Source organism: Mesoplodon densirostris, chromosome 16, assembly GCF_025265405.1.
Source record: "Mesoplodon densirostris isolate mMesDen1 chromosome 16, mMesDen1 primary haplotype, whole genome shotgun sequence".
NCBI classification, from domain to species: Eukaryota; Metazoa; Chordata; class Mammalia; order Artiodactyla; family Ziphiidae; genus Mesoplodon; species Mesoplodon densirostris.
The window spans coordinates 77,011,483-77,036,324 of NC_082676.1; the positions used below are offsets into that span (position 1 = coordinate 77,011,483).

Below are 24,842 nucleotides of genomic sequence, written 5' to 3' on the forward strand. Positions count from 1 at the left end.
TTATGTCCCAATATACAGTGATAGATCAGGGACAGGATAACTGCCCTAAGACACTCTTGTTCACCAAGTGAGAACTGGAAAACTCAAAGGAGTCACTACATCCAGCCCACACTCAAGAGAGGGGATTAGACAAGGGCCTGAAAACTAGGAGGCAGTGGGTAACTGGGGGCCATCTCAGAGGCTGCCTACCACTCTGTCTGACTGACCCTAATAATAAAAGATATGAAATTTTAGAGAAATATTTTATGAAGCTTGTAGTGTAGCTGATTTTTCAATATATATTGCACTGTTGTGTTTGTACTGCAATTTCTTCTTTGGTTCAGGATAAAAATTCTTTTAGATTACAAGAATACTGGAGGAAATTGCTTAAACATTCTATCTCCCTCTATCATGGCTATAGATCTGATCGTTGACTCTTAGGCTGTTTAATTTTCCCAAACTGTTCAAGATGTTTTCCTAAAGTTTAATATAACATGTTACAGCTCCATACTGATTCTTCTAGCTACATTCTGTATTTCTTCTTCAATTTATCAATACATCTTGCATTTGCATAAAATTCAAATTATATTCCTTGATATGACATGTCTTTACTTTGAATATGAGAGCTGTGCCAGTTTCTTTTTGGCACTCTTGACTAAATTAGAGAAATAGTTTTTCCACTTCTTTTCTCTGTGCTGCTTAGTTACTATATAAATCTATATTTTTCCTTGATTACACATTTCATCAAAATAACAAAAATGAAGAACTGTGATACAAACTGGCAATTGTAGGTAGACCAGCACCTACATCAATTACCCAACCAGTGAATTATATAGTCTCAGTTAAAGAACCCAGAAATTTTACTGAATGTGTAGTTTGAATACTTCTTTTGAATGAGCAGTATGTACTAGATGCTTTTGTGATACTTTGGAATCTAGTTTTAAACATATGTAATTACTATGAACTAAGAAGTATCTGTAATAAGTATATCCGAACAAGAACATAGGATTTAAAAAAATTTCTGTTATGCTCTTAGAATGATGTCAAAATAACGAGAACAGAAATACAGAACAATGTACAGTGGTATCTGTGGAAACCACTAGATAATTACCGTATCTTTAACAATGCTTCATACTTTCATTATTCTGTGGTATAATAATGTGGTATTCAAGAATCAATTCTTTTTTCCTTAAATAAGTGAATCTATACATTTATGAATCATCAATCCCAATACGCAGAACAGGTCTTTGAGAGACAACACATACACGCAATATTTTTCTTTATTGACATGTCACTAGTTTTTCTTTTTGTAATAGAAACATGCTATTCTCTTACATCAGTTTGTATCTTCAATGACATATGAAAGATCCAAAATCAAATTGGCAGTCTCCACAGCCACCTGTAGGCCACTAAGCTTTGCAGTAAAACAGTCCAAGGTCAGGTTGCCGGCTGAGTCCGTGGCTTCACATGGAAGGCAGGTTTGAGGCACAAAAGGAAGATGAGCGCTCCTTAAGAAGGACCAGCTAAGTTCTTCCTGGCTGCTGTAGAGTCCACAGCCACATCTTGAAAGCAAATCTGGCCAGTTCACAACAGAGGGAGAATCAGCCCGAACTGACCAAAAGTGTCCAAACTTCCCGTCAGTGAGAATTTCACCTCCGTCGTGTTCTAAAGAGCCAGCGAGAGATTCGAGTGCGCTGCAGAACGCTTCAGCGATGAGCTGGAGCTCTGTCTGGGTACATCCGTCACCTCTAAGAATGCCTTCTGGCTCGCTACGCGTCTAAAGAATAACAAAACCATTGAAAACACAGAACAGAGCAATTAATATGACAAAAATGTTTCTGAAAAATACTTGATCAAACCCTTATTCATAGGGGTTTGGCACAAGGCTAAAGGGCATGGATGGGCCAGCTGGTCAGGCTAATCCCTTAACCTGGTTGTTGTAGTAAAAATGCTCTCTACCAGTCATGTTATCCGAATGAATAACTCAGAATAGACCCCACCATCAACTTATTCTGAAGGACTGCCCAGTACTGCCTCCTTAATACATGAAGGACAAGGTATAATATGTGAATCACAGGCTTCTGTACATCCGGGAGGAACCTCTGGAAGACAAATGTCCCAGATGAAGTACTTATTTATACTTGGCAAATGTTTGAGATTTGTTTAAAATGCAAATACATGTATTATTATTAAGACAAAAACCATTTAAGCACGTGTCATTTTCACATTAATGTTTAAAAAATAACTATTCTTCTTTTTAAATTAATGACAAGGTTATACAACTTTGCTTCTTTTTCACCATTTTAAAAAGTTTATCCTAGAAATTTCATGATAGAAAAAGTAATATATTAGCAAACTCACACTTGAATGATAGTTAAAAACCCATATCCTAACTACTTAAAAACAGTGACCACTTTTTTCTTATTCTTTCCCCATATTTTCAGTGCTATACTGTTTCTTTAAAATCCTACTCAAAACACCGTCCTTCTCCAAAAGATTTATTCTAGTTTACTCAGTCCCATTTGCAAACCATGTTATTGTCCATTCAGCATCAACAGACTGGCAATGGTTTTGTTTTTCATAATGTAAATTCCAATAACTTTTCATGAATGGGCTTTATCCTCAAACAGATTTTAAATTATTTGGGGAAGCAGTGCAAGGCATGTCTATGAAAAACGTTTACACCCAATCCCAGGCATCCCAGGGAGCTCTGCACTCCTGACTAACCAAAGAGCCAACTGAAAATACTTGGAAAACACATACATTTTTGTATCCATTTTCAAATAGAGTAGGTCAGTGTTAATGAAATAATTAATAAGAACTACAATGCACTAAATTTACTGTCAGGAAATGGAGTTTCATAGATTAATAAAACAATTCTATATAATAGAATCAATATATCATAAATGAATACCAATTTAAAAATTATAATAGAGTCTAATAATTAGCATGCTTTAATAAATGAAATTAAGTTTTTTTCTTGAAGATCCAGAAGGTACTGAAGTATTCTATAGAATCTCAACACTTTCATCGTGAATACCAATTATTACTGTACCACAGCACTTGAGATCTCTAAGATGACAGCTCCCATTAACAGAATGCTCATTTCAACAGACAGTAGAGACAGTACTCAAAGAATGTGATCACCTGCTAAAAGGTTGGATTAATAATCATTGTGATAAAGATATTACCTTATAATTGCAAGTGTTATTTTCCTCAAGTGTTTTCAAATACAATATTTGATTTCAAGACTACTGAGAAATTAAGCATTAAAGGCTCCAGAGTATTATGATTTAGTTTATTATCTCATAAAATGAATGTTGCTGAGAATTCAGATAATTTAAGAAGGACTACCTAACCTACCTTGTGTCTGATATATGCCGCCAAATGAGTTTCAGTACAGCCACCTCCTAATAAAACACATGGTTCCTTGATTGTTAACTGCAAAGCATGCAGTGCTGCTTGACACGTGAGCTAAAAAAGAAACGAATCACCAGTATCTGACACTGACATCAGAAACACAAAGAAATATAACCACGTTTTCAAGGCAACTTAGAGAGTGGTCTCAAAGAGCCTGATTTTAGGGCTTCTCTGGTGGTGCAGTGGTTGAGAGTCTGCCTGCAGATGCAGGGGGCACGGGTTTGTGCCCCAGTGCGGGAAGATCCCACATGCCGTGGAGCGGCTGGGCCCGTGAGCCATGGCCGCTGAGCCTGCGCGTCCGGAGCCTGTGCTCGACAACGGGAGAGGCCACAATAGTGAGAGGCCCGCATACCGCAAAAAAAAAAAAAAAAAAAAAAAAAGAGCCTGATTTTAATTGCAGAAGAACAAAACTGGTGTCACTAAGGTTGTCATGTGATGAATACAATTTGGAATAATAAAGATGAAATAATAAAGAGATGAAAGAAAATACTTTAGCCAGATGTTTGTTTTCATGGTCTGGATTAATATCCTCTTTCATATACATTTAGCTCTCCAAATTGAGATTCACAAATACAATAACTGGATCAGCAAGGTATGCAAATATTTCTACCAAAAAAAATATTTCAGTCTAAATAACTTAGCTGTATAAATGCTACAGAATTTATTTCAAGTTGCTATGGAAATGATCCAACCAAGCAGTAATAAAAACACACAGACCTTGAATATTCACCAAGGATAGATCCTTGAGCATGCATTCTTCAAGTCTGTGACCAATGCCATAGGGCATCGCTTCCATTGTATAACAGCTGCATGTGTTATTGCTGTTCGTGGACAACATGCTGTTAAGAGGTGGATGATGTGTATAACTGGGGAACCTACTGCTAAGTGAATTATTCATACACATTAGCATCAACAAGTACACAATTGAAGTTAATTTCTTAAGAAAAGTCCCCATCAAGGACTTTTAGATTGCTTGTAAAATACTAGAAATAATAAGAGGCAACATGCCAAGTTTCTGTAGTATCACAGGCAATTCAGTCAGCTTACTTGTAATTTTAATTCTCACATTTTTGTTGTTTTTGCTTTCTGTACAACCTAGGGAAGTTATGAAGAAAAAAAAGCGTAGCTCACCGATGTGAAAAAAAATTATAGCACTTGTCTGAGTGATTATTTAATCCCTGCCTCAGCCCCTAGACATGGAATTCAAAGTTTATTACTTACCTTCAGTTCATCCCAGGCTGTGTCATTTCTGTTGCAGAGAAGCAAACTGCAGACAGTTGCTTCATTAGGAATAAGATGAAAAAAATGTTTGAAGCCAAATTTTGCAGTGCACAAATCTTTCACACTTCCATAACTACTGGGAGAGATTGAGTCCAAGGAACCAATAGGCCTTGTTCCTATTTTTAAAAAAAGTTTAGAAAACACAAAATGGATGAGTAAAGATGGAGCATACAATCATTTACAATTATAATATTTATTCCTAGCCAATATAAAAGTCCCACAAGCATATCATTTAAGATATGAAATATAGGATAAAGAAATAAGATGCATCATCTTAAACTTATAAGTAGTATTCTGTCATTAAAATCATATGCAAATAAAGCAGAAGTTCTTTTGGTTTACAGACTTCTTTGAACATGTTAGAAGCTATTTTGTACTCTCCAGAAAAAGACACACACAATTTTGCATACATTTTCAGGAAGTCCAGGAACCTTGGAAGCCCGTGCAGGGATCAGAGACCCCAAATTAACAACCCCACTAATCTGGAATGAGGATGAAGTGAGGAGACAGGCCATTTTTTAAAGGTGTTATGATTTTTACCTTAAAACACGCAAATTAAGCTATGCAAATAGCTGTGTAGTTGAATTCTTTTGGGGCTCCATTTAGTGAACATATAGGAATTTTTTTCTTTTTTCTTTTTGCCTAACAACTGTTTGCATGTAAACAACTACCTAAATTATGCCAAAATAAAGTATGTGACATTCTTATTTCATTTTCTTATTCTTTGATTATATTTTGACCTCCTTCCTGTACAGGTAAAGTAGTAAAATTTTACAAAACATAAATTAATAAAAATATGAATAAATGAGAAGTTAGGATGACTTGAAGGTTTCTAAAAATCTCTAAATGTAGTAGTTATGTAAGAAACAGCACAAACCTTCTATAAGGAGTAACAATACTAGTTTAAAGTCTTCAGATTAAAATTGTAACTCTTAGCAATGTACCTTCTTGGACCAGTCTCCTCTTTGAAACTAATGGGATTAAAATAATTATGTCTAAAAATACGTGCAGCTCAAAAATTTTGTAAAAACCCAGAAAATAATCATGAAAAATTTCCTTCTTTGAATACCCCTTTCTTCTTTACTTCTGAAGTCTCAAAGAATAAGGAATACTTGAGGGATCTAAAATTTAAGGAAAAAAACACAAAACTCTACATCTTGTATAATTTCAAGGGTGGAACCAACAGAGAATTTGTAAGGAGAGGATCCCCTTTCCTGCTGATCATCCTCTGATGTGGAGCAAGTCATTTAACTCTTCTGCGTGGGCTTTCCCAGAATGGGGATAATCATGTCTATTTCACAAATAAATCAAACCAAATGTTAAAAATGCTCTGTAAGCTATGACAAGCTTCATACCCACAAGTCAACCAAGCACAATAACGCCATTACTTAACCTAGATCATCAGTAAAGAGGAATTTTGCTTGAAGGGGGAAAAAGGAGGTAATGTTAACCTAGATACACCAGAGAAGATGGATTACGTCCCAAACATACTTCACCTGTTATTAGTTTACTGCAACCATCGGCCTGGTATAGTTTTTTTCCCCCTTTTCCCTTGTGTCTCAATAAGTTTCTGCTCCCGAGATCCAAGACTGCAGCCCTGGCTTTGCATAATGTTATACATACATAACTTGGGGAAGCAGGGCAGGGCGTGTCTATAAAAAACATTTACACTCTCCCCAATCCTGCTGGCTGCTCTGCAATCTCTTGATAACACTCCTTGATAACACTTGATAACACTCCAAAGAATCAACTGCAAATACTTGGAAAACACATAACTTTTCATATCCATTTTCAAATAAAATAGGTCAGTTCATGTTCTACCATGTTCTAGTTACAAATGGGATAAAATATCAATTGTGGGCTGGTGTGGAAACCCAGTGCCCACTTATAATATTGTTTCTATGGAAAAATGCTTCAGTTTAAAAACTGACTACATAATCTATAATACTCAATATTCACAACTGGAAATCACCTGACTCATGAAAAGCCAGTAAATATTGAAGGATATGGGTCTGACCAACAATATTACCAATGAGTTCCAAAGAACGATTTCTGTTATTTCTTAACAATTTCCACTTTAATGATCATTTGACAGTCTTACAGAGGCAGGGCAATAGCCCAGAGATCTTAGGGATTCAGTCCTGGCACTCATCCTTCTCCTTTTCGATGATTTACAATAAGACCAAAAATAGTTAACTTTAACAGTTTTAACAAAATTTATTAGACTTAAACTTTTAAGTCTAATAACTTACGAATTGAAATTGATCTGAATGAAATGATTGTGTTTCTGATAGCTTGTCAATGTAGTTAAAGAGATACTAAAAAGTGACTCAAATCAGGAACTTTTCAGCCTGTCATTTCTCTTTGGCTCTAGCAGGTAACTACCAACCTTCTATTTGCTTTTTGCTGAGTTTGTGAAATACAGAGAATTTCTTGCCTGTTATAATTCTGTATGTTAATAAACATATTATTGTTAATTCAACAAACATTTTAGAACCCCTACTGTGGATCAGGCTTGTTGTAAGCACTGAAAGTAAAAGATGATCCCAACTCTCAAGGAGCCTAGCTGGAAATATTTGGGATATTGGGATATTGAAGGCTAGCCTGCGGGCACACACACACACACACACACACACACATACACACCCTAAATACGAACCACCATTTAGGCAGAAGTACAGTTCTTTGTTGGAGTTAGATAAAAGTGAATATTCTAGTTGCAAAACTGCCTTCTGAATACAATGTGACTTAAGAGCTTTGTAAAACTCAAGTAGAATTTTGTTCCAAGTATGAAAGACTTCATGTGATTATGAAGATGTTAGATTTCTCAATAATCTGTAAAATGTTTGGGGGTTAATAGTTTTAGATTATGACAGACCCTGCATAATAACTCTGTACATTTTGGGGCTGGAAAATACCTAGAAAATAGTTCTCATCACTCAATTTTTAATAAGTGAACAACGCAGGATCTTTTTCAGAAACCACCTTTGCTGCCAGAAATGATACAAACACACTGTAAGGTTGGCGGCTTCTCAAATTGTTCAAGATGATAACACTGACACACACCAAGACTATCTTTGCTCAAAAGAAGTATGATTTATTAACCATAAGGGGCAAAAGCTGAGAGTGCTTTTTACCTGTGACTTTACTCAGGGGTTCCATCACAGCCACTCCAACTCTGTCTACAGCAATAACATGATGCGTTCTGAGAAATTGCTTCAAAGATGGGTGTATAACTTTTTGGCACAAGACAAGATCTACGTGATCACTAACCAGCTGCCTTCCTAGGTTAAGCAACTGTTCCAGGACTGCATTTTCAAGAGAAACTCCATAACTCACCACCACATTTCCTTCTCCAGTATCAGAAAGGTCTCCGGATAAAGACACACAAAAGAGTGCCACCTTGAAGGAATCTGATTTTTTGATAGGTAATATCTTCATCAATTGAACTTCTGATATTTCAATAAGTATTCCAGGTAACACAGTAGAATCTATAACTCTTTGAGGTTTTAAAGGGATAATTATACTCTTTCCTAAAATGATGTGGTCTTGGGCATTTTCTGGAATTATAAGCAGAAAGGCTCTCAGAATCAAAGTACTGATATGGTCGATTTCCTTTGTGGTGAGCATACAGGCAGGTTTACTTGTTAATATACTGCGCACCAAACAGAGGAGGATCTGAGTGCTACTAAAGTTGACTGGGATTCGACAACCACAGGCCTCGGATTTTAGGTAACTGGTGCAGAGGCTCAAAAGCTGCTTATTTAACTTAATGACAGTGGTGGGTGTCAAACCTATTCTCTGAACATTTTCAACTAAGTTGCAGCAAAGAATGGCTGTGAATAAGCCGCCGTCACTGAAGCAGGACACGTGATTCTGCACAGAAGTTGTCAGTATCTTTAAAATGGGATGGGTGACTGGCAGGTTGGCGAGGAGGGCTGCTGACTGGGAGGTTGTGCACACAGAGCCCCCCAGGCCGTTGTGCAGCTGCTTCAGCCTGCCTGCCGGGCCATAGCAGGATGTGACGATGCCTTTGAAGACAGAGAGGGTGGCCCGCACTCGTTCGCTTGTCAGTGGTTCACTTCTACAGAATGAGGGCTTTTTAGCTTCTAAACGAGACATCTTACTTCAGGTGGTAATTTGTGAAGACAGCTTTTATTTTGTTAACCAGAGTTTTCTATTTATTGTATTGTGGTGGGTTTCAACATTTAACAAGATTATCCTTCAGGAATGAAAGTCTGAATATACAGCGTGTGGCTATAAAATTAAATACTTAGCTCCATGCTTATGATACTAATCGGCACGTAATGGTGTAATGACATATTAGTAATTCCAAGTATTTATTTTAGTTCATTATTCAAACTCTTTTGTTGCCTTCAGGCTGAGACTTTACAGATTGTTTTGCAGCTCTCTGTATAAAATATGTTCCGAGATGGATGCCTGTGAAGGAAATCCCAGCTACAAGAAGCCAGTACTTTCTGATCCAATTGCTATTTTTCATTTCTTCTTTCAAACTCAAGCTCAGACTCAAAGCTGCTTCTTTCTATAAGAAATAAAAATAAAACATTTTAGAGAAATAATTCCAAAACATTTAATAGGTTGTAGTTTAGCAATTACTTTTAATGCCCTGCTCCTTCTTTAGAAAAAGGAACTATCCACTGGCACAAACCCCCAAAAATGAGAAATGTAAATCAACTTAGACTAAACATTCATTTCTTTTTTTTAATTTATTTTTATTTTTTTATTAGTTTCTGCTTTATAACAAAGTGAATCAGTCATACATATACATCTGTTCCCACATCCCTTCCCTCATGCATCTCCCTCCCTCCCACCCTCCCAAACATTCATTTCTTTATTCAAGGAATCCCTACAAGAAAAAGTACTGATATTTTAATCATTTTGGAATGCACAGTAACACAGCTAGAAAGCTTACAGTACAGTTATTCAAATATGATATGCTTCTAGAAGACAAATGCCATGTGAAACTCATAGAATTTGGTCTCTGAGTCCCAAATGTTTTTATTCTCTTACATCAAGATCTAGTGTTGTTTCTTCTCTAACTTTCGTTTGCTTGGAAACCTTAGGTGTGAATACAAGGGCATTTATATCAAATCCTGCTTATAAATAATTATGAAAATGAGATAACTGTTAGGATTCCTAATACAGACACTCTCTAATGTACAGTCTACATCCAGCTAGACAAATCTTCACAACACATCTACCGAAGAATAAACCATGTTTTAATTTTAAATACTTGGCTAAATTCAGAGCAGTTTTCTGTAGTTTTACCCGATCAATCAATGATTTTCAGTTTTGATGTCCTATATCTAACCATCTCCCAAATTTTGGCTAATGACAATAAATACAAAAGCCAGGGAATGTGCTGGATGACAAAGAGAAAAATAGGATCTGATTTGCAATGTGACCTCAAAGGGTGTAAATAATATAAAATGCTATCATTTACCAAGTGTGCTAGTGCTTGTACTAGTTTCCTTAATGAGGTTGGAAGAAGCGTGCCTGAGGCATAAAATTCTGATACTATAATAATATGTGGAAAGGACAAAAATCTCAGGTCACAGACCTTAACTGTTGAGGCTTGGTGCTTTGAAGGTAAAGGTTCAGCCAATTATTAGTTATTTTCAGGAATATGCTAACCACTGGACAGTGTTTAGCACAAATAAAACTAATTGAACTACTCAAACTACAGTACTACCCAGAGCTGTCTACGGCACAATATGATACAGACCAAAAAGGTGATTTGAAGATGTGCAAAGAAGATGTGAAGAGAACAAGGGAATGCTATGCAAAGTGTTCTTTTGGTTATCACTCCTCCCAATTTAGTTAAAGGGCTGTAACCATGGCAACTGGGCCCCAAAAAAGTGAAAGCAATGATGGCCAGCTTTCTCCCTGCAATGATAAAGCTATAGTCATCTCTTTTTATAGCACGAGGAGGAAAAAAAGTTTCTGTTTATCTTATGCAAGGAACAACAAAGGTACTTAAATATTATTTCAAAGGTTATTTTAGATTTGGCAAAATCTGTGAAATACATTTAAATGAAAGCTTAGTGAAGTGACTTCCATACATAAATTTGCACATTACAACACACACACACACAAACCACAAATCATAACACTGTGATTAATAAAGTGATTTCTCTAGTTACTTTTCAATACATAATAGTGACATGCGACTTTTCAAAAGTAGAATGCCAAATTGGCACCTCTAACAGTCTTGTGGTAGTGAGACCAGTAACCACATCTTTTGGCTAATATCTCTATAAAATGAGAAAGAGAGTGTTGGTGACTCCCAAATCATTTTTAGGATGTCAAAACTTGCTGACTTCTGGTCCTATGTCTAGATCTAGACAAAATAAGGTACAATCGAAAAGAAAAGAAACAAAACACAGGGCTGGCTTATAGCATAGGTTTGGAAGTGTCAGTTCAGCTATTTCTTTCTTCCTAACAATGTGACCCATTATTCCAAAAGTTACCATCACATGAATGGCCCTGACTATTCCTGGATGCACTGGCCTGGCAGATGGGCTTTCTGCAGTGATGGATAACAATTAAATAATACTAAAACCTACATGACTATATTCTAAATTCAGAGCTATAAAATATGATTTAAAGAAATATAAACACGTAAAATTTTTTCCTAAAAGGAATCAGGGCTCTTTGGAGAAGTGGCTGATTCTAGGTCTGAGGTAAGAAATAAACTAGATGAGCTGGGGACATTTTTCTGCTAAAAAGTAATAATGTTATTAAAGATCACTTGGATCATATCAAAGGGCACAGGAAAAAAAAAAAACGACACAGGAGTCAACTTGGAAGGAATCTAAGACAGGACAATTTAAGCATTAAAAAGAGTACTGACAGTAATAGACTGAGATAATTCAAATTTATTATAAAAACTGATAAAGGGAAATAAACCATTTATCTTACTTTCCTGTATAAATGCATTTTGAGGGGTAACTGAATAGTTGAGGCAAAGTTGGTCCAGCTAATAAATGGAGAAGAAACGATAGCATTTCAGCAGCATAATTTTGCAACACCTAATGAAGTAATGGACTACACCATCATAGTGGTTGGCAAATTATAGCCCATGGACCATATCCAGCCCACTGCCTATTTTGTAAATAGTTTATTGGCTCACCCTCATGTATTGGGTATGAATGATTTTGTGCTAGAACTAAAAATTAAATAGTAAGAGTTACCATTAATTTTTTCAGTGTGATAATATACTTGTGGTTGTATGTGTTTATCCTCACTGTTAAAGATACATACCAAAACCTGAGACTTGCTTAAAAGTATTCCAGCGATTAAAAAAAAGGGAGGGGATAGATAAAAAGAGATTGGTAAAATGTTGATAACTGTTAAAGTTGGGGGATGGATACTATAGAGTTGAATATACTATTCCCTCTCTATTTGGGGTTTGTTTGCAACTTTCCATAATAAAAGTAAAAAAATTTTAAAATAACAGACAGATACAGCACATACTTTTGATGTACTTCAACCACTAGGACATTATTACTCACCTGAAGGTCAAAATGGTATATTAAAATAGAAAATGTTCCACAGTTGTAGGGTCACAGTTCTCCATCTGGGGCCAAATGAGTTTCATAATTCATTATTTCTTGGATTTTAGAAATACAATATAGTGTATATTATAACACCCATACTCAAAATAATATGGTGTTTAACACCCAGAATCAATATAATCATAATATAGTATAACACTCATCATCAAATATAACAATATTTCTGCAGTGAAACTAAATATTCATATTAAGTGGAATAAAGATTAAATTGCCTCATGTCAGTTAAGATCAACTAGCTAAGGAGTTATGACAAAACCTTTTAGATTTTAGAACTTTCTGGATTTGGGAATTATTGATAGGGGTCTATAGACCTGAATTATATTACTATATGCTCTTATTTCAGTGACTCTGAAAAGTAACAAATTACTTTGAAGCTAAAATATTAGTCATTCTTTGGTAGCCATGGGGGATTCGTTACAGGACCCCCCCCCTCGGATACCAAAATCTGCAGATGCTCAAGTCCCTTATATAAAATGGAGAAGTATTTGCATATAACATAGGCATATCCTCCCAGATACTTTAAATCATCTCTAAATTACTTATAATTACTAATACAATGGAAATGCTATGTAAGTAGTTGCTTTTTGGAACTTTCTGGAATTATTTTTAAAAATATTTTTGGTCCGTGGTTCACTGAATCTGTGGATTTGGAACCTATGGGTACGGTGGGCTGACTGCAGATATTAAGGAATAAATACAATTAGTTTTATTTATCTTGGAAAAATCAGAGAACAATAATAAAGAAAAGAACCTTTTGCAGGTTACATATTTGTAAGTGTGGCATGGATTTATGGCAGGGGAAAAACTGCTCCTTTGGACACAATTATGATCCTGGTGACACTGCTAGTGAAAAGGGCAGGACAAGTAATGGACTGACTGTCCTTTCAGGCAAGTGTCAAAGCTTTCTGTGGAACCAACTTTTCTAGAAGCAACTGAAGGATAATATTTTGCCAGTGGTTCATAATAAAAACAACAGGTTAACTCACCAACTTAGGTTTTTATTGCCAGAGCCCTATACTTTCTTAAAGATTATGTTTCCCATTGTTGGAACATGCCATTTGGTTGACCACATTAAATCAAACTCACCTGAAGCTCTCAAGTCTGCTATTTCCCTGGGATGTGGTTCTTCTCAGGACTTGTGAGTGCCAGACTGCCTGGCTCAGGAAGGTCATCCTTATTAGGAATTTGGAAGACAGGGCTACTTTTGATCCTGTGCCACCCCAAATGTATGAGCCCAACTAGAGGTACCATAACAACCAGAACTTTGTAGTCTCTCCAGAACTTCTGAAAGCTCATAGTGCTTCAGCATTAGTGCACCTAAGAAAAGGCCAACAGTTAAAAGAAACAAAATTTAAAAAATCCCTCAAATTACATCTATATATACTACCACAAGCAGAATATTGCACTCTAATAAAAGCTGCCTGTTAAAAGTTTTTTAGTTACAATACATTGCAATGTTAATTAACAAAAAGAGACGTTGTAGACTTAAAGGGATGGCAGGAAATCAGGCTTGGGAAACTTATAGAGTAATACTAAACGTTTAGTCAGCAACTGTAAAGGAGCAACACTACCTGCTCGGAAAGCCACTGGAATATTTGGAAACACTCATGCATCAAGATCGTTTTCTTCAGCAGTCCCCAACCTTTTGGGCACCAGGGACCGGTTTCATGGAAGACAATTTTTCCACCGACAGGGGTGGGGGGTGGGGGGTGGGGGGTAGATGGTTTAGGAGGTAGTGCGAGCGGTGGGGAGCGGCAGGTGAAGCTTCGCTGGCTGGCCACCGCTCACCTCTTGCTGTGCGGTCCGGTTCCTAACAGGCCCGGACCAGTACTGGTCCACGGCCTGGGGGGTGGGGATCCTTGGTTTTCTTTATATAATTAATTATACTTTCTCTGAACCACAGTGAAGTTAGATTTTTCAAAAAATATATTTAGTCACAATTTTTACAGAAGAATCAAATGGCAATCCTTAAGTATGCAGTAAGAATTCAGATTCTGCATTCGGACAGGATGTGAGCGATGATGTTTCAACTGAGATTGAGTCATGCATGGTTTCCAATTGTAGCAAAAGACTTTTGGTTTGGACTCTATGAATTAATGCCATTTCCACATTTATGTGCTGAACCACTGCATTTTAGAGTGTTTACCCTTATGGCTAATAACTATACCCTGCAGGGGTTACTGTCAATCCAGTTTACATGAAGAAATTGGGGCCAGTAACTTGCCTGGAGTTTCAAAGCTCAGTAGTATTGAGAACAGTCTTTTTGCTCTATCTTTGATTTGGAAAGCATGGAGTGTAGCCCAGGAAGTCTGTTTCTGATGATCCGCTAGGTTGGGGAACTTGAGTCCGTACAACTGGACTCCTTATACTTTTTCACTTAAGGGCACTCACTAGGCTTTAGTGATTAGCTTAGAGACTTGTGATGCTATGAATGGACCTGCTCTCCAAGTTCCTTCCTGGGCACAGGAGAGTAAGGACTGCTCCTTCATCTACGGGATAAACTAAGAATTAGGTTCAACTGCATGTACATGAGTTTCAGTATCATAAAATTTCTTACAGTAATTTTGTGTGAATGCCTTTAGAAAAATGCCTAAACAGAATTTTCACTTATTCCTTCCCCTTTAAATCAAGATTAATATACAGGACTAATGAGCTAAATACCCAAATTGTCTCTGTGTTCTGTATATACATATTAGAAAAACAGAAGGCTTAGAGTTATGCCTATGTACCTATATTACTCCCAGCATTAGAAACCATTTCTCCTTGAGGTCCAAATTCACATTTAATAAGGACTTTGTTGCTAAGCTTAAATAAGTTACTAGATGGAAAAAACATGGCCTACTTTGTCACTCCAAGTATTTTATGCCCTTTTCTTTTCTAAAGTGCTTTGGCATCCTCTACACTTCTTGCAGCCTTTAGAGACCACACCTTTTATTGACATGCTCATGTTCTATCTTCGGAAAAAGTCAATCACAAATAACTGTATCATGATTACATTTCCTTGCGAAGCCCACTGTGCAAAAGCCTTTGGGACGTTTGAGATTTGAGGAAACAATAAAACCACTGGGGAAGGCACCGGGTGACTCGGAGTAAGTAATGAGGGAAGAACTACAGTAAGGATTACTGCCTAGACGGAAGGAGGGACTGAGGGCGCACCAAAGTCAACCGGCTTGTGTTGACTGATAGGTGGCATTTCTACCCATAAAATACCTTGAATTAAAGGTTTAGAAGATACGGTCCTTCACATCCAGTCTCAGTACCTAAAGTGACGTTAACACCTCCAACTCTGTCCCTCTCAACATGAGCTTATCGAGTCACAGTACTTTTCACAGATGGCATCTCTGCTCTTCACTGTTTACTTCTCATGATCGTAACATATCATCACTCATTATTTGTGACTTTTTCCTGAGTTGCAAACTTTTAGGAAAACAGCTTACAGAAAAGAGTCATTTGGATAAAAGGATTTAATAATAAAGTTGACATAACTAACTCAATAATTAAAATTCAGAACAAATTAAAGTACAGGCTATAACAGCAATGTCTGGAAAGTGTGGTACTATTCTCTCCATGTAGGTCACAGGATGAAATGTGATGTATTGAGAACCTTCCTCAGATTAGGATCAAGTTAGCTCCCTGTACTCAATACATCTTTGGGTCATCCCTGGGTTAAGGACAAAGGAGGGCATTCTATTTTATTTATGTTGTGTTTAACAGACTACTATTCTTTTTTTTTTTTTTTGCGGTACGCGGGCCTCTCACTGTTGTGGCCTCTCCAGTTGTGGAGCACAGGCTCCGGATGCGCAGCCTCAGCGGCCATGGCTCACGGGCACAGCCGCTCCACGGCATGTGGGATCTTCCCGGACTGGGGCACGAACCCATGTCCCCTGCATCAGCAGGCGGACTCTCAACCACTGCGCCACCAGGGAAGCCCCAGACTACTATTCTTTTCCACTAGAATAACTTAAAGATCTATGCATCTTTTTGTAGATTTAGGTTTAGTTAAACCTGGGAATTAGTATCTATTTTGGCTGAAAACTCGTATTTGCCAAATTACCACTGAGGCCCAGTAACAGCACGTCCTGGTTAGTAACTGATGTGGACTGATTTAATGATGAATTGCTGTAATATTTGCTCAACACCTACATGCCCCCATTTCCTCTAATTCTCCATATCTCACACATTGATTTGGCTAATGGGGGTGAGTGAGCAGGTAACTATTTTCTGATGATTATCCTGTTGTCCTTTGAGAGGCTTGGAAAACGATTAGGATCAGGATGACAAGGCTTTTTACTTTACAAAGTACTTTTACAGTCTTCACATTTAAATCCACAAAAAAACACTGAGTATCACACCATCTGCATGATAGTCCATCTCCACCAAGCAAAATGGACTATTTTTAAATGGCACAGTAACCATCACCTACTTCATTTCACTTAATAGCTTTCCAGCATTTTACATGTATTCTGTTGCTTAAATAACCCATATTCTAGGGCCAGACAAGTTAGACTTCACTAAATAAGGCTCACTGTTAGTTGTAAGAAGACAAGAAACTAGTTAGTGAAATGATACATTCCTTATTTTCTTCATATCTTCTTGTGGAGCTTTTAAATACAGTCCATATATTTTGGGGATAAAATTTTGATTTAACCCATTTTTTTTTCTTCTAAAGTCTTTTCGTGGGTTTTTTTTCTAAAATGAAAATCAGCATTACTGCCGTTTTCTAAAAAATATAATACTGTCTTACTTTTTTAAGTTAGAAAATACAGATATAAGAAAAAGAAAGCTAAAATATCTGTAATCATTTTGGTTTTCACAAAAATGTGATTAGAATATACATGCTGTTTTGTAATCTTTTCTTCCTGCAAGAATACAAATCTTCATTATGATTTTCAGTGGCTGTATAGCTTTTGATTTATGGCAATACCCTAATTTGACAGATCGCTGATTGATAGACATTTGAGATTTTTTTCAGTGCTTTATTGCTAAACATGTTAAGAATAATAAGTATTCTTGTAAATTCTCCAGAGCCCATGCTCATAGCTGCTACATGCTGCTTCTCAGGATGATACAAAGTCTTACTAGAATTCCTAATAATTAACTCATTTTTCAAATGAACTTATGAGAAGGTTTTTAAAACCTTGACTTTTACAAAGGTTCACGGTGCTGGGCAGCAGGGAGACAGGGAGCTCCAACTTGGGGGATGAAAAATGAAGCTAGATACAGCTTATCTTAGAATGGTCCTTCCCCAAAAACATTTGGCAACAAGTTATTCCAAGTGGTATGGAACTATTTTATGGACTCGAGAGATTCCTGAGTCTGAAACAAAAATTTCTCAAGAATACGCTCAACATGATCAGATTTGTTGGGCAATCAAAGGATGGTTTCTAAAATAAGTTAGTGCTTGTTGTTCATTCACTGAGCTTTTCAAGTTTGCTTGGAGTAAAGCAGCAACAGAAATAACAGCAGGAAGACTTCTTCCCTCTCTTTACCCTCCTTTAGTCTACCTGCCACTGCCCTTATCTTTCCTGAATCTTATTTAAACACACTCCTAAAAAAACCCAAATAAACAAAACCAGAAGGTATGGAACTCTTTTGATGGAGGAAACCAAGAGAAAGGAAATGAGATTAGTAAATTTTACATTAGGTAAAACAGAAAGTAGATGTTTATGGTTTTATCCATTGAAATGCCTTTTGTTTAGAAAATGTTTAGAGGCCATCAACACAGATTATGCTTTCTTATACTCTTCTTTCAAAAATGTATACTTTGCATTATTCAAAAGGTTTCATATTTTTTGTTTTGTTTTCATAGCAATTTTATGAGACCACTTTATACATGAGGAAATTCTAAATGATTGATTCCAAAATTACTGTCAGCTACTTGTGGCACTCATCTTAAATTCTGGAGTCCTAAAAGTCTTGGTTGGTATTCTTAACAGCAATTTTCAAAAGTCAAGAACTAGTATCCCAGCTTTGGCAATAAGAGTCAATCAGAATTTCCAGTGCATGATGATGGATGAGAACATTCTGGGTGCATGGTGCACACTTGTGAGGGTCACTGAAGGCAAGCATCCTGGTGTGTTACACCTGGCATGTTTTTCTTCTCATGTCAGGTACACTGGAGGTTAACAGGTCTTGTGCCACTTGGTCCAAAATGAGAGGGTAAAAAAGCCTATATCCTCCAAAAACACACTCATGATCTACTAATGGTTGAGATTAGTGGGGCTAATTTTAGTTCAGTTTTTTTAGCTTAGTTCTTGGTATGGAATGAACAGCGAGAAATTAATGAACAGAATGCAGAAAAGCTTGCTGTATCTCTGCCTCATTAAAATATCATCATCTTTTTGAGTGCATATAAAGGCCAAGAAAGGAAAACACTGAGAGATATGCTTCAGACCACAAATACTCTTTAAATTTAAGGCACTAATGTGTCTAGGACAGCAACTTTCCCTCCCCTCAATTTGTATTACAGAGATTACTAGCTCTTCAATTTCTACCATTAAGGCCTCTGACAGGCTCACTGCAACTTGTTACATTCCAAGCCAAAGGAGGGTTTCTTGGTGCTAGAACTGGTCAGTAAGGTGAAGGGCAAAGAAGGGCAAAAAAGCAGTTAAGCTCCCTAGAAAATCCTAAACAACCTGGCTCTGGCTATCAGATTACTTTCTATGGAGCATCAGGTCAATTTTAACCACCACATTTTGCTACTGATTAGGCCTACAACAACCTGGATGCAGGAAATACTCTGTGGAAGGTTCTCATTTTGCCTGCTGGGCTTGCTGGACGCCATCTGCTGGTCTTTTGGACACAGTGTAAGGTAACTTCTTTCTGTCTTCATTGCTGCTCTGCTTAAAGTATTTGGGAAAAAACAGTAATGTTTAAAAAATTTTTAAAAACTACTGAAAGTAAATTAAACATGGAGAACGCTAAACAGAACGTTCAACAATTATTTAGCCCAGCTCTTGTGACTGCCATATTCGATGAAGTTTATTGGAATTGTACAATGCCTTTTCTTTTAGCATGGCAATGTTGGTGTTAAGTATTTGAGAATTCTTCATTCCTGAGTTCCAATCAGTAACCCTGAAAATAGTTCTTTTTGTCCTCAGTTGTTAATACAGTTCACATTTTCGCAGTTTTTGTGTACACATTAGAAAGGGCTGCATGTTGTCTTCAGGCCTATTCAACTGACTGGCATGCTAAAGAGAACAATAGCTTCCTTTTTTCTTTTTCTTTTCTAACTACATCACCTAAAATAACAGCTTTGCTGAGCTTTTCCAGTCTCGTAAAAACACAAGTACCAAAAACGTTACTGTCGATTCTTGATGAACTGAATGGACTACACCTGAGTTCTAAAGTTTCCATTCTGCAAAATCCTACCCCTACCTTGACCTACAGGCAGTCGCTGGGCTGCTGACAGCACAGCCTCATCGGGAGCGGGTCAGGAGTACGCACAGAGTACGGTGAAGGTCAAGTTATGTGTAAGCATTTCATGATCTCGGTTATCCCCCACTGTTACTGTGGATTCAATGTACTTATAAATAAATAATATACAGAAAGCATCACATGTTTTATAGGGGAGCTTTACTGTCAACAGCCTAAGATGTGACAAGTGAGTGACTGATTAGCTACTAATGAGGAAGAGACAGTCAGCGTACTGGCAGGCTGTGGTTGACCAGAAAGGTCTGGAGCGTTGTTATAGAGTTTACAGAGCTGTCTGAGAATCCTTCCATCCCCTTTCACTGTCTTTACATCTGGCTGCCATTTGATGTCCAGATTGGTGGAGGAAGGGGACTGGGTACCATGCAGACAGCAGACTGTTCCAGATTAAGCGTGCAGCTGATTGGGCCCTTAGTACTGCAGCATTGACTCTATGTTCCCCTGGTCAGCTCCGAATCCTGAAAGGGTTGGTTTCTGTCTTCATCATTTCTGAGATTTCTATTTTACTCTCCACCTTCGGTTCTGCAGGTAACCTACTGGCCAGAGGAAACCGTGGCTACTGGGTAGGAGCCCCTCCACTTCCGGCTCCCACATGCCCACCTCAGCTCCCATCTTCACCTCCTTCCTCAGTGTCTCAGAGGAAGGCCTGGCACTTCTGTCATCTGTGCTCCAGCCGGCCCCACGTGCTGCTGTGTCTTCATGGTTCCTCCTCCATTAACCCCCCTCTTCTACCTTCCACCTCCCACTTGGAATTGGTCTTCCTCCTATGCAAAAGCTGACCATTTTTCTCCATTGAAAAGAACCAAAAACAAATTCCCCAATGTAGCTGCCCTTTACCAGCCTTCCTTCCAGTACTACACACTGATTCCTTTCAAATAATGCATGTGTCTAGAGCCACTGCCCACTTCCATCTTCAAACCCAAGTAATTTGCTTTTGCCCCACTCTCCATGGAAACTGCCCTGACTATAAAGCTCGCCAATCTCTCCCTTTCTCTGTGATCCCTCTGCACCACTTCTGATGAGTTTTTAAAACTCTTTACATACCTAAGACTAGTCTGATCCTTCTCAGTCTCCTTTAATGACCCTCTGGTTTCCATCCACCTACTCCCCCTTGTCAAGGCTCTGTCCTGGGCCGTCTTCCCCCAATGTTCATTTCCTGGGTGGCCTCATTCACATCCAAAGCTTCTGTTTTAACACATCCACCAATGACTCCCACATCTACATCTCCAGCTTAAACCCACTTATCCCACTGTTATTCCCCACAAGTGTCTAAACTCATCTCATATAAAGACGAATCCTCTTTCCTTCCCAAAATGCTGTTCCTCCTCTGCTTCTTCTTTTGGTTTTTTAAAAAAGGCATTATCAAAAAAATAATAAATAAAAATAAAAAAGGCATTATCTACCATGCAATTCAGTTAGAAAATCTGGATATAGTGGACTCTGCCCTGTTCCTTATACTCCCCATCAAGTCAGTCACTCAACCCTCCATTGGACATGACATTTCTTTTATGTAATTTCTCCGCACAGCTACAGGCCAGACCCTCATTATCTCATGATCTCCTCGCTTCTAGTCCAGTGGTTCTCAAAGTGTGGTCCCCTCACCACAGGCAGTAGCATCATCTGGGAATTTATCAGAAATACAAAATCGTGGGCTGCTCCTGACCTACTGCATCAGAACTCTAGGTTGGGATCCAGTAAACTGTGTTTTAACAAATTCTTTAGGTAATTCTGAAGCTTAAGTCTGAGAACAACTGTTTGAGTCTACTGCCCATTAATCCATTCTCTACCCTCTTAACACAGACATCTTGGGGAAAACGACAACAAATACAACAAATACATTCATGTTTCTGCTTTGCTTAGAAGCCTTCAGTGACATTTTTGACTAGAAGGTGAAACCTACATTTCTTAGTACAGCACAAAAAGCCCACCAGGATCTAGTTCCAGAAGGGAAAGCACAGCAAATTATTTTAGTAAGGATATATTGTTGTGTAGTGATTAAGGGGATGAGTTGTGGAATCCTACTGCCTGGGCTTTCCATCTCTGCCTTACCACTTTGCAACTGGCTGTGACCTTGGATGAGTCACTTAACCTCACAATGCCTCAGTCCCATCACCCATAAAATGAGAATAATATTGACATCCATCACGAGACTGTTGTGCAGTTATCACAATCCCTAGCACTCAGAATGGACTCTGTGACTGTTGGCTATTATTTTGATTATTTCAAAAGGTAAAAAAAAACCATTACTGGTGTCAACCTTGAGTGTAGAAAGAGAGGTCTGGAATGACTCAGGCAAGTGGGTCCATAAACTATAGGCAGTTTCAGTTAGTCTAGGTGTGAATAAAAACCCCAGATTCTCAAGAAAGAGGTTCTGAGGTCTTTGGGGCTATTTTGATTAGAGTAGGGTAGACCTGTAATCAGATTCCAGGATGTTATAGAAAAGATAACAGTCAGGGTCCTAAAGTGAGGGCCAGTAAAGCTAATCATGAAGGAAACCGGAAAACTCAAGGACAGAGTAAAATAGCAAAGACAGGGTGATAGTTTCATATTTATTTCTCTGATAACAGCTAATGAAGTTAAAGTTGCCAGTGATTAAACAAGAGAGTCCTAGTGTGATGAAGCTTTGAGTAATGATGGAAATCAAATTCTAACCTCCTGCACAAGTTACGATCTTAGGCAAATTACTTCTTTCCTGCCTCAATTTCATAGTCTGTAACATGGGACTATATAATGAGGATTCCTAAGTATATATCTATGTATTTATTGCTTAGTCCAGTGTCTAATACATGAGAAGTATTCAATGCATGGTAGTGATTATTATTACTGTATGTACAATATCTTCAATACAAATCATATATAAAAACAGGCACTTCTGGAGATTCCTGTTTGACTAAAGCTCCTGGTAGTGCTGAGACAGATGTCAGTCCCAGCACTGAGTGGATGAAGAGAGTTGAAGTTATGCCCTCCTTCCAGAGCAATGGGTATCCAATGACTGGTCACTGCAGTGGTACAAAGGCCTGGCGGTTCATCCAACTTGGGCCAACTATGAAGGCCCAACCCAGCACCAGAGTTCCTGTGAGACTGGTGGAGACCCTCCTTGGGACTACACTACAGCTCAACTTTTTCTATCCACCCAATCCTGCTTCCTTTCTTCCTTGGTAAGATCCAAAAAGTCCTCCCTAATAAAGGTCCTGCCCACAAATCTCCTTAGAGTCTGCTTCCCAGGGAACCCAACCTAGGACAATCTGGAAACATCTTGTTCATTTATCAGTGTGCTTGTTTATTGTTTCTCCTTCCATCATTGAATATATGCTCCACGTGGTCAGGGACCATGCCTGTCTTGGTCACTGCTGTATCTGCTAACTCAGCACAGTGTGACAAATACGAATATAAATTGATGACGTTAATGAAGGAAAAACTGCAGGTACAAGAGAGCCTCTGAAACAGCAACAGGATTTGTGGATGGTCCAATTTGGGAGGAAGATGCATATGACTTCAGGAGGTCTCTCTCTCAAAAAGATTTCCATCCCCGGAACGTCCAAAGCCCCGAATCCTGCTTCTGCTTTCAGAGTTGGTACTACCACGCTGTACAGAGTTCTGACATCCAGTTCCACGTCAGAGGGTGGCTCTCACCTCCCAGACAGACACAGGTGGCAGCGCAGGTGCAACTGGTGCTTTCACTGGGACACCTTTTCCTTCTACTTTACGGTGTGGCCGCGCAGATGGGAGAAGGAGAAGGGTCTATACCTGGAACTCTACCTACACCACTGGAACACCTCCTCGCCATCTACATTCCTTCCTGCAGCAAGGATTCACTGCCAACAGCTGTTTTAAAGGTAGATCTTCAGCTTTCTAAGGAACCAGCCTCCTCCTATTCCCCGCCCCCAAATATCCTTCAGTGACACCAGTGACCTTTCCGAGCGGGGAGGAGGCGCCCACAAGCCCCCCACCCCTCTCTTCGGCCGGGTAGAGTGCCGGCTTTTTCACCTGCGATCCCGTCACTCTCACCTGCGCACCCGCCGCTGCGCCACCCCGTCAGCCGCCGCCCGCAGGCCCCTGAAGCCGAGCACCAGGCCGCCGCAGCCGTCAGTCCTGGCAACTCGCGCCCCGTGTTTGGAGACGGAGCACGCGCAGCTCTGTGGTTGGCGCCGGTCCCACTCGGATTCCTCTTCTCCGGGTTTTCGTGAAGTTCTCAGCCGAGAACGCGGTGGCTGGGACCGGAAAGAACAGGGGGCGGAGCTTATTCAGGGTCACTCTCAGCAAGTTATTGAAACTGGAAAAATTAAGTAACAGATCAAATTGACTTGTTAAGGCACAGTATCTTCCTTCTGGCGCGCGCTTGAGAGGCACTTATTGAACGAAAAAGTGATCAACCGTTCTCGGCGGCTCTCAGGCCTCCCTCATTTGACCAATCACAGAGCGCCGGATTCCGTTGTTCATCGGCAACTCCCCACCTTGCTTTATGGCTGCCTGGAAAACCTGGAGAAAAGGACTCCACAGCGACCATTTCTGTGGATCGTGTTGGAGAGCGGTCATGCGCAGTGCGAGCTGGTGGCGCTCAATTAACAGCTTCTGCCCTTAGTCCGCCGTCTGGGGGCCTACGGGGAGTTCAGAAGTCCTCTGTTTCTGTGCCCTTCACCAATTAGATAATTTGCCCACTACGTCCCCATCCTGCTTTTTCGTTCGAGGACAAAAATTGTATTCCCCTGTACTATTCAAAAGAATTGTGGGAGAAATTATGTTCCTGGCTATTTTAAAATTTATCCGGCATTGTGAAAGTCACCTTTACTTTCCAACCTGTGTTTTCTATAATCTTCCCCTTCAAAGATGGGGGAGACTTTTCCCATCCTTGTGCTAGTAATTTTACGGGGTCAAGAAACACTCTGTGAATGGACTTGAGGACACGGGGAGGGGGAAGGGTAAGCTGGGGCGAAGTGAGAGAGTGGCGTGGACTTAAATATACTACCAAATGTAAAATAGATAGCTAGTGGGAAGCAGCCGCATAGCACAGGGAGATCAGCTTGGTGCTTTGTGACCACCTAGAGGGGTGGGATAGGGAGGGTGGGAGGGAGACGCAAGACGGAGGAGATATGGGGATATATGTAGGTGTATAGCTGATTCACTTTGTTATAA

General features: G+C 38.9%; 3 protein-coding genes across 3 annotated transcripts; all 3 read right to left on the reverse strand.

The window, feature by feature from the left end:
- Positions 1 to 1,278: 1,278 nt before the first annotated feature.
- Positions 1,279 to 8,815, reverse strand: MKKS (MKKS centrosomal shuttling protein). Its single transcript, XM_060077758.1, has 4 exons — positions 7,818 to 8,815; positions 4,621 to 4,796; positions 3,343 to 3,453; positions 1,279 to 1,756 (listed from the first exon to the last, which is right to left on the reverse strand). Exons 1-4 carry the CDS (start codon positions 8,800 to 8,802, stop codon positions 1,316 to 1,318), a joined length of 1,713 nt encoding a protein of 570 aa, XP_059933741.1. The 5' UTR covers positions 8,803 to 8,815; the 3' UTR covers positions 1,279 to 1,315.
- A 188-nt stretch (positions 8,816 to 9,003) lies between these two features.
- On the reverse strand, positions 9,004 to 9,197 carry LOC132476058 (uncharacterized). The gene has a single exon (XM_060077760.1). It carries the CDS (start codon positions 9,179 to 9,181, stop codon positions 9,038 to 9,040), a length of 144 nt encoding a protein of 47 aa, XP_059933743.1. The 5' UTR covers positions 9,182 to 9,197; the 3' UTR covers positions 9,004 to 9,037.
- A 3,018-nt stretch (positions 9,198 to 12,215) lies between these two features.
- LOC132476057 (uncharacterized) lies at positions 12,216 to 23,848 on the reverse strand. Its single transcript, XM_060077759.1, has 3 exons — positions 23,718 to 23,848; positions 13,365 to 13,595; positions 12,216 to 12,280 (listed from the first exon to the last, which is right to left on the reverse strand). Exon 2 carries the CDS (start codon positions 13,572 to 13,574, stop codon positions 13,383 to 13,385), a length of 192 nt encoding a protein of 63 aa, XP_059933742.1. The 5' UTR covers positions 13,575 to 13,595; positions 23,718 to 23,848; the 3' UTR covers positions 12,216 to 12,280; positions 13,365 to 13,382.
- Between the last annotated feature and the right edge of the window lie 994 nt (positions 23,849 to 24,842).